This window comes from Bubalus kerabau, chromosome 19 (assembly GCF_029407905.1).
Source record: "Bubalus kerabau isolate K-KA32 ecotype Philippines breed swamp buffalo chromosome 19, PCC_UOA_SB_1v2, whole genome shotgun sequence".
Taxonomy (NCBI): domain Eukaryota; kingdom Metazoa; phylum Chordata; class Mammalia; order Artiodactyla; family Bovidae; genus Bubalus; species Bubalus kerabau.
The window spans coordinates 60,008,619-60,018,842 of record NC_073642.1 but is presented as its reverse complement, the minus strand read 5'-3'; the positions used below and the strand labels follow the sequence as shown (position 1 = coordinate 60,018,842).

At 53.7% G+C, this 10,224-nt stretch overlaps 1 protein-coding gene across 1 annotated transcript; it reads right to left on the bottom strand.

Moving 5' to 3' along the window:
- Nucleotides 1-2,147: 2,147 nt before the first annotated feature.
- Nucleotides 2,148-9,180, bottom strand: LOC129633805 (serpin A3-8). The gene is made up of 4 exons (XM_055555732.1): nt 8,547-9,180; nt 6,428-6,701; nt 3,610-3,760; nt 2,148-2,559 (listed from the first exon to the last, which is right to left on the bottom strand). Exons 1-4 carry the CDS (start codon nt 9,178-9,180, stop codon nt 2,362-2,364), a joined length of 1,257 nt encoding a protein of 418 aa, XP_055411707.1. The 3' UTR covers nt 2,148-2,361.
- Between the last annotated feature and the right edge of the window lie 1,044 nt (nt 9,181-10,224).

The following is a 10,224-nucleotide window of genomic DNA, read 5'->3' as shown; positions in this document are numbered from 1 at the left end:
TCATCATGCCATCCTCTTTATTTTTGTATCTATCTGAATTCTTCTGTAATAAAAATCTAAAACACGCAAAAAAATCATTGAGGACAGGACTGTGCTTTATTCATCAGTACTTGATAGACCCTTGGCATGAAGTGGGCACTTCAAGGAAATGAATGAATGAATGAAGACATGAATGGATAAAACCAAGCATCTCATCACAGCCCCTGCTGCACCCTCCCTTTAGTGAACATCGGGAGAAAGAATCAAAGATCCTGAGAAGTCAAGGAAAAGTGAGACTGGATGTGTCTAAGTGCAGGCAATCGATGAATCAATTAAAAACAAAGTCAGAATGAACAAAGCTGGGAGAAAATTAAGTCTTGCTCACACATCTTTAACCCATAAAATTCCTGCCTCTGCACTCTGTTTGGTGGCTACCTGTGTGCCATCCCTGCCACCAAGCCAGCTCAGGAAGGACAAGGCTTTTGAATTACAAAAGTTTTGCAAGCCCTCTTTCTGCTGAGCACTTATTAACTTTTCTGTTTACACTGCATTAAAGTAGAAAGTTCAGTAGATTATTCATTACTATTTAAAAAGCACTCTAGCCAAAATGAAGAAGCTGCCATGACATCACGACATTTGCAAGAGTCATAAGCCAAGCTCCTAGCAGGCAAGATCAAGGACGTGAACCCTGCTCTCCACTCATCCCTCCTCTCCCTCTACAGCCTGGACCACTTTGGCCCCATTTGCTGCAACATCTCCTTTAAAGCCCAGCCTGCATCCTGTCCTGGCCCTGACTCTCTTCTCTATACAGCAGCTGGAGTCATTTTCCTACCAGTCATTTCTCCTCATCTCGACCCTCTATTTAAACCCCTTTAAAGCTTCCTAGGACTCTATGGAAACTTCTCAGAACCCTTGCTGAGTGCCAGGGACCTGGTTCTCCAGTGACTCCATCATGGCCCCAACCTCTCTGCAGCCCCTCCACATCCTGCTCCAGTTGCGTCCAGTTTCTTTCCCTACTTGATACTTTCCCACTCGTTTTTTTTCTTTTTTTCCCTAGCTGGAAATTTCTCCACTCTGTTTACCCTCAACCTTCTATTTTTCCTCTACTGGCAAAACTGAGATCCCTTCCTCCAGGAAGCCCCCCCGACTTCCCCTGAGTTTGGTTCTCCCCTCTCAGCCTCCTTGTTCATCACCCATCTTCCCCATTATACCCTAAGTCCCACGAGGACCATAGCTGAAAATCCTTATGGGCAAAATGGGTTTGTGGTTTAGTGTTCCTCTGACATCCATCTGGTTAGGATAACATCCTGCCTGCAATAATCTCTAGCAGTATGGCCTTTAGGGAATTACAGAGCCTCTCTGTGCCTCTATTACCTCATTGGTAACACAGGATGAGGAACAGCAAGTATCTTGTGTGATCAGCTCAAGGACTAAATGGGTTATTTCAGGTAGCGGTCTGAGCAGGCTCCCTGGCAGAGAGACTTCAACCCTGCATTTGTGGATGATGTCTTTATTGCCCGGAGCTGTTCTCCCTGGAGATGACAGAGTCCCTGATCACAGCAAGGGGAGGCAGGGCTGGGTGTTGCTCTTACTGCACGTGTGTGCTTACTGCTCTTTCACTCCCAGGACACCTCTTCTGCCTACTGATGGGGATCCACTGTCAGGGGAGGAGGTGGAACTGGTCAGGAGGTGACAGAGCTCAGCTGGAAACCTGGAAGTAGCTGGTCTCCCAGGTTGGGGTGCTGGGTGGCAGAGGGGTGATCCTGGGGGAAGAGGCCCAACTCAGCTGCAGGAGGGAAGGGTCCAGGGGCTGTGCCAGAAGAGGTCAGGGTTGGAGCCCCCTACCATTGAGCACGAGGGGATATCCCAGGTCTTGGGGAGGGAGGCGTGAACTTGGACCTGGAATCAGAGCCCCTGGAAGTGGGCTTTGGGCAGCCGGGCCTCTCCCAGTCCTGGGCCTGCGGTCCAGTGGGCTTGGTCACAGGCACAAAACTGGCTCCTGGGCTGGCTGGTGAGGCTGAAGCAGAGGGCCTCAGAAGTAGGGTGGGCCTAGTGTGTGTAGGATGTCAGAGGGGCTTGTCCCTGGGGCCCGGGCAGCAGCAGGGCGTGGAGTCAGGCAGATCAGGGCGGAGACACACAGGAAAGAGTCCAGTCCAAGGAAGGTGCTTTATTGCTGGTGTAGGGTTCAGCGCCTCCTCCGGAGCAGGGCAGACCCCGTGTGCACAGGGGCCCCCAGCATTGTCACTGTCTCCTTCCCGAGGGTGAGCGGGTGGGGTTGGATAGGGGGGCTGCTCCTCGCCTCGGTGCACAGAGGTCAGGCTGCTCCGAGGGACCAGGGCACCCAGCTCCTTCTTCAGTGGACCCGCCATTCGGAGGGGAGCTCTAGGCTTGACTGGGGTTGGTGACTTTCCCCAAAAAGATGATGCTCTGGGTGTCTTTGAGAACTATGGCAATCAGGAAGGGCCTGTCGAAGCTCAAGGGGATGTGATTATTTATGGATGTGATTCCCACCTTGATTCCCGTGGCAGCAGCTCCTTCCGTGCCCTCCTCGCCCACGTCGAGCACGGCCTTGTGGACCACCTGTGGGGACGCCAGAACATTATCCACTGGAGATGGGGGAGGCAAGATGTGAGCAGGGGCCTGAGCGCCTCTGGGGACTGGCATTCATCCACCTGCTCCTGGTCTGGTCTGTCACTGTGCTGTCAACCTGTTCAATTTGTCTGTCCTCCCATCAGACTGTCAGCTGGTTTGCCGTCGTGATGCACAGGTGTGCAAAGTGAGGTTGTCACTGATGGGTCAAGGGTTAGAGAGGCACAGAGCCGGGACTCCCTGATTCTGGAACCCTCTCTGAGTCCAGAGACTGTGATGCCCCCGAATTCCCCCTAGTGTGGGGGCAGGGGCCACATCAAGGCATTTTGTTTTCTTGCAGGGAACTATCACAGTTCTCCAGTTCCAAGCAGCAGATTTGGATGGAAACAGCTCTCCTCCTCTCCTGTCCCAGCTGACATGTCCCTGAGGCCTTGGCTACTTTGCCTAGGATGTAATTCCCCATCCCTGAACCCCTCTGGCTTCTAGCACCCGTGTCTGCTTTATCAGGTCCTCTGGCAGGTGGGGTGCAGGGGAGACTGCAGGGCTGTCCAGCACCCACCCCTCTCATTCACTCTGATTCCTCTGCTTCTCGGATCACAGCACCAGGACCCCTGGTGTTCTTCTTTCCTGCTCTTAGTGTATATTCATCACAATGGCCCTGAGCCACTGTTATGCCTATTACTTCTTACTGCTCTGCTAGACTCTGCATGCTGGATAAGAACTATCACCTCCTTTTACAGATGAAGAAAACTAAGGGATATAGGATTTGCCTCTATAGGAGTGAAGAGTAGAGCTTGGCATGGGGTCCACCGCTGATATCACCCAGGTCTTTCCCAGTAATGGAATCCGGGTCACATATTTCAAGGATGTGGGGACAACCCCCAATATGATGGTAACCCTAGGCTTGGGGAGTCCTGGGAAGGGCTACTGAATTATAGGAAATTCAAGGAATTTCTAAATCCAAAATTAGCCAAGCATCTGCCTGTCTGCCCCCATTCAAGCTCCTAGAAGAAGGATGAATTGTCCAAAATTTGGACTCACCTGGGAAACCTCTAGCTTGTGGTCATCTGTGATTCCTGACAGGTCCGCCTCCTGGGTGAAGACTTTCTTAATTTCCAGCTGGGAAAGTATGTCTTTCAGTTTATAGTCACTGGAGATGGAAAACCTTGGTAGGTTGAGTTCATGTATCCGTCTAGGAAATACGAAAAATGAACTCATACTTGACTCAGCTTGATCTTCCATGGTTTACTCTCCAACCACCACCTTACCTCTGGGGGAAAAAGTACTCCTTTCCTCAAGTTTCTAGACACATTTGGCTAACTCTTCCTAATTCATTAATTATCCTTTCCTTTCTGCAGGAGTCTAACCTAGGGACAGTGCGCAGAGGTTGGGACCTGCCCCTGCTCCTCCCCTGCAAGCTTGCAGGGCACAGGAAACACCCTCCTCCAGCATGGATTCCACAACTGCTGGGAGACTGTGCTGCTCCACAGGCACCGGGAAGGCTTCCTGCAGGAGGTGGCATGGAGCCTGAGTCCCAGGGGAGGGGATGGATCTAACTGGGTGAAGAGGAGCCTAGGAGGAGGTGGATGCACTTGCAGGAATGTGGGAAGCCAGAGGGGCTGATCCACAGCACAAGGGCGGCCTGAGTGTGGGCGGCAGGGAAGGAAGGAGCTGAAAGGGGCTTGGAGGGGACCTGGGGGGCTGGGGGCTGCAATCAAGGGACCTGGGGGCCTGAATCATCCTATTCAGCGTCTCTGTCTTGCCTTCCTAGTGAGTTCCTTGGGGGTAGGGCTGCTGCTTCTGAGCAGAGCTACCAGCAGATTCTTGGAGCAAGAGATGCTGTCTCCCACCCCGAGGCCTCCCTCCCTCTCTCTCTCTCTGTGTTTCCCTTAAGACTCTTGTCAGGGTGTCTGGTCTTACAAATGCCAAATATGAGGAGGCTGTGACTCCCCTTAAGCTCTGGGTCCTTTTGGAATACAGAGGTAACGATTCTCCTCATTGTCATTTTTCATTTGTTCACTCATCCTTATCCATTTACTCAATAAGATATTACTGAACATCCTCCGTGGGCCAGGAGTGTGTAGATCCATGTCGCCTCAGGGCTTTAAATCAAGGTGTGCGGTGAATATTCTCTCCATTTACCTGTATTCACTGCACCCCTACTCTGTGGTAGCTCTTGGGGTTGGAGGGGGAAGGGTTGGAAAGGGAGCACAGGCAGGGCGAGGGGGTCCCCTGTCCTGGGTCTCCTGGGATCTACAGGGAGGAGGGGTTGGGAGTCAGGAGCCCCAAGGTGTCAGGTCCCCTGGATAGGAGTCGGGAAGGAGCTACAGCTTCTACATCACTTGTGGGAAGATCTCCAGTCCCTTATGGTTTATAAAGTGCCTCCCACACCCATCGCCCCTGGGTCTGCAGATCCCACACTCAGAACAGAGGGTCAAGGACACCCCTCCCCTCGCAGCAGGGAGCTGAGCCCCAGAGAAGCACAGGGAGTGGCCAGGGGAGTGTGAGCCTGGGAGTGGGACTCTGGGTCTGGGGCACCCCTGCCCCCCTCATGCTGCCCTCACCCAATCCCTACCCACCCCTGCAGACCCTGGCCCTGCGCTGTCTCTCCCCTTGTCCCCCTGAGATAGGTCTCCTGAATCCCACCTCCTGGCCTGTGTGTCTACCCTCAGTTTACCCAGAGCCAGACCCCTCCCCACACTTCCTGCTCCTCCTGGTCCAGCCCCCAGCGGCTCCCCTGGGTGACCCCGCTGGGCTCCTGGCTGGCCTCCCTGCCTCCATGCTTGTCCTGTGCAGGCAGCTCTTGTCCTGCCCAGGCGCTAGGTGCCCCGGGCGATCTTTTTAAAACATTACTCGGATCATTCACTCTTTGGGCCAAAACTTTGTGACGAGTTTCCATTTCCCTTAGATGGGGGGAGTCAAGGGGTCTGCAAGGTCCCATGTAATCTGTATTTCCCCTGGTTTCCCTGACCTTGCCCAACTTCCCCTCTCACTCCCTCTGCTCTGCTGCTCTGGCCTCACTAATACTCAACCACACCAGACTGGCTCCTGCCTCAGAGGCTTTGCACTGGCTGTTCCCTTGGCCAGGAATGCTTTTCCCAACACATCTGCATGGCTCAGTGCCTCACTTCAGACATCACCCAAGGACACTCTATTTACAATCACAAACTACCTTTGGGAATAATTATCTTTTTCCTTTATTATCCCTCACCTCTGCATTTCTCACCTCTCAAAGTAACAAATAATTCAGTTATTTTATTTGTTTCTTGTCTATCTCCTGCAATTACAAAATAAGTGCTGTGAAGGTAGGGGATTTAGGGGCTTATTTGCCTACTTATCCTCAGGGTCTAAATTATTATTATTATTATGAGAATAGTCCCTGGGGCGTAGCATATCCTGAATTAATCTGTTCAGCCAGTGTTGAGTGGATGAATGAATAAACGAGTGATTATGATGGAAAGACCATGCCAAGCTGGTCCTCACCCTCTGTCTCACCTGAGTCCTCAGCTGCCTACAGTTCCATCTTCCTCCCTCCACCTACAAAGGGTGGCGCCATGGAGAGAATGTGCATGCGTGTTGGCGGCTGTGTTGAGGGTCCTCATGACTCAGCACATGTTAGAGGCAGTGGAAACCTCAGCCACTGTCCCCTCTGAGGTCATCATCTTGTAGAAGGAGAAATTCAAGCCCAGACCCACACAGGCAGCAAAGAGCAAGGTCACCCCTGGATGGGTTCTCCCAGCAGTTCCCACATCCCCTGGACATTCCGGAGGCCCTGTTGCTGGGGGTCAGGAGTCCAGGAAGAGGGGGAAGGACGGAGAAGGCAGCTGGGCCCACAGCCCTGGGTCCTGGGGACAGTCACCTGGGGTACAGTGATTCTCGCCACCTCGTCAGCATCTCTGGGATCAGCCTGGCTTCCAGGTCCTGCATTTTGCCCTCGTCGGGGAGGATGAAGAGGGCGCTGTCGTTGCTGGTGTACGTGAGCTCCACCAGCGTGCAGTCCAGCTCCTCGTCCCGGAAGTAAGGGGTCACCAGGTCCCCAATGCTCATCATGGGCACCTCCACAGTCTTGTTCTTGCTCACATGGAACGGTGACTTGTAAGTTTGTTTGGGATCAAAGGGCGTCCTCCACTGGGCTGGAGGCGGAGGGATAGGTGAGGAGTCTGTGAGTGCAGAGACTGTGTCCTCTCCCTCCCCCACCCCCTGGTCCCTCAGAGGGAAGACCCTCCCCACAGCAGCCCCCCATACCACGTGCCTCTAGGGAGGGCTCTGGTAGGTGTGACCATACACCTGGGAAGGTAGGTAAACACTGGGAATGGAAGTGAACACAGATCAGGATTGAAAAGAGGAACACGAAGCAAAGCTGGTTAATTGTTCTACATGAGCAATCAACAGGAATGTGGAGGGCATGGGCGAGACAGAGGTGAGGCTGGGCCTGGGGAGATATGGGACCTCCTGGTCCTTCATGGGAACAAGTGACCAGGGGTTAGTCGTTGGCTTTTCAGGGAGGACACAGGTCCCCACAGCTTTGTGAGCCCGGCTGGAGCCAGAGCCACACGGGGACCTGGAGGGCAGGGCGGGGTCAACAGAGGAGAGGACTCGGGTCTCCACTCAGGAGGATGGATCCCCGCTGAGGCCAGGACTTCTAGGGGAGTTCAGGGCTCTGGGGCTTCAGGGAATGTGTATCCACCCCCACCTCCTGCTTTGTTTCCACCTCTGCTTCTGTCCTCATGGTGAGAGGCAGGAGCAGAGGGAAAGCAGGGCTGGCTGGTGTGCCCCTGGGAAGGAGATTTTGGAGGAAAAAGTCTCAGGATGGGATGGTAGAAGAAAGCACAGGAGATACAAAGAACAATCCAGGGAAAGTCAGCCCTGAATTCATATTTCAGAGCAATTCCATTCTTGGCCTTCATTTACAGATGAAAACGTTGGCCCCAGAGGGCCATTCTGAGCTCTGCCAGGAACCCCTAGCTCAGGGCAATCTTGTGCTCCACATCTGGTGGGTCTTAGACACCTGACCACTTCTGACTCAGTGATCCTCTCTGGGTCCCTATTGGCCCTTCTTGCTCCCTGTGCAAAATCCATCTGCCTCTACTCCGCCCCTTGTGAATATCCAGGCTGAGGTTTGCCATGCTGACCTCCTGATACCGGGACAGGGCATCAGACCAGCTTGCAGCTGGGAGAAGATCCTGTCTAGGAGGCTCCCTTCTGCAGAGGCTGCTCCCGGATGGTGGCCTGGCCTGTTCCACCCTAAGCTGATAGAAGAGCACAGATGAAGACCCTGGGGATGCACAGGCTCCTCAGAGTCTGTCTCACTGTGAAGCCCACCGGCCTCACCAGGAGCCTCCAGAAACCAAGTCCCCTGGCAGGTCAGAACCAGCCCATGGTGGGCACAGCTGAGGGTTCCCGAGGGTTCCAACACCACCTCATCAGGAAGGACACACACAAGAGTGATGAGAATGGGAAAACCCTTCCTCTAGCAGCCGGGTAAGATTAAGTCAAAACAAAACTCTCCCTCTGCGTCAGACAAAGGGTTAGCAGCTTCCCTGCACTAACGTCCTGTAATGAGCATTGGAGTTTGGGAAATAATCCCAAAACACACAAAGCCTATGGTTGGTGCAGGGTCTTGATGCCCCAGCATCCTAAACTGAGGGCTCGTGTGCAGTCACTAAGTCCTGTCTGACTCGGTGACCCAATGGACTCTAGCCCACCAGGCTCCTCTCTTCATGGGATTTTATAGGCAAGAACACTGGAGTGGGTTGCCATTTCCACCTCCAGGGGATCTTCCCAATCTGGGAATCGATCTCATGTGTCCTGCATTGTAAGGCAGGTTCTTTACCACTGAGCCACCAGGGAAGTCCACTCCTCTATAGTATTTTGCCTAATGACACAGTTGGCTGACCCAGAACAGAAATAGCCTGAAGTCAACAACAACAACAAAAAAAATTGTGCAGTTCCTTTTGAATACTAATCCGGGAACCTACCTTTAAAGTAGATGTAATTCACCAGTATCACCTTTGTGAGTGGGTCGAGGTCATTGAACAAGTCCACAATTTTCCCCTGAGTTTTATTCTTCACATAGTCATTTATTAGACTCTTGGCAGCTTCAGGATCCTTGAAGTTGGTCGAGAAGCCCTCGGAGGCGTACAGCGCCAGAGCATCTTCCCTGAACTTGTCCAGCAGCTTCAGCTCCTCCTGCACGAACATCGTGTTGCCCACGCTCAGCTGCAGCTCATTGCTGGGTCGACTGAGCATCTGCAGGAGGTGCTGGAAACCCTGGTGGATTTCTCTCTCGGGAGTCTCTGTGAGGTTGAACTTGAGACCTTCCAGGATCTCTGTCAGGGTGGGGCCACGAGCCCCCAGGGACAAGAAGGCCAAGGCTATGGAGATGCTCAGAGGGGAGAAGATGACATTCTTATTGGGGTTCTTCAAAGCCAACTGCTTGTAGAGGCTGAAGGCAAAGTCGGTGTTGCTGGAGGCTAATGAGTGGTCATCCACAGATGTCCCTTTGTGCTGTTCTTCTGGGGTCACATTCTCCGGGAGGCAGTGGACCCTGGAGCACAGTCCAGCCACCAGGAGCCCCAGAGCCAGGAGGGGGAACATTCTCTCTGCCCTCATGTCTGAAAAGCAAAGCTCCTTTCAGTCTCCACCTGTCAGATGACGTCCCAACCCCCACCCTCTATCCCCCGTGGTCTCTGTTCTCTCAGCCCTGCTGCTCTGTGACCTCCCAGGGGTAGGCACCCTGCTGGGCTCCCAACACATACGAGGAGGCTCTGGGCTCCCTCTCACCCTTTGGTCAAGTGCTGTGATCATTAGCAATTTCCCCAGTGGAGAGACTGGGCACAGAGAGGGGAAGGGGCTTTTCCAAGGTCACACAGCAAGCAGTGGAGTACTAAGGGTGAGGAGCCTGGGGTGCCTGGCTCCAGGGTGGGGAAGCTGGTGATGGGTGTGACGTGCTGTCCAGCAAGAACCCATCTCCCTCTTCCCAGGAGCTGATACCGTCAGAGGGCCTAGAAAGCAGGGCTGCTTTCCCACCATGCCTCCTCTCTGTCCCCCCAGGAAGGAGCCCTGCACTGATCACAGGACACAGCACCTCTCCCCGCCTCTGAGGACAAGGGTGTGACCTCAGGGAGGCTCTTCTGTTGAGGTGCCTGGTCGCAGTGAGCGTTCAGGAGAGAGGCCGCCACAGGCAGCGGGAGCCGTGCTGGAGCCTGACTGCCCAGAGGAGGGCTGGTGTAAAGAACAAGGAGGGCAGAGTGTTCTGCTCAGCCCCTGCCACGTGGACATGTGGAGGGTGTTTCCATCAAGAACCTGGAAAAGCCTCCTAGTGGGGAGAAGCAGGGTGAGCTCAGAGTGTCAGAGACCTGGTCGAGGATTGTTTGGACCACTTGTGAGTGCTGTGTGGTGACGAGCAGTGACTGCACCTCTCTGATCCTCAGTTCCCACCTCCGTCCAACACGTGGAACGGCTCAAGTGACGTACAGGAAGAAGGTGCTGGGCTCCTAAGAGGAGTTCCAGACGTGTCACCCCCTCCACTAGCGACACTTTCTGGGACTCAACAAGCCAGACTGTGATCCCTGGGGACAGAGGACTGAGATGCTGCCCAGAAGCCTCAGGAGAGACTGAGGTCAAAGCTGTGACCTCAGCAAAGAGGGCTGTTTC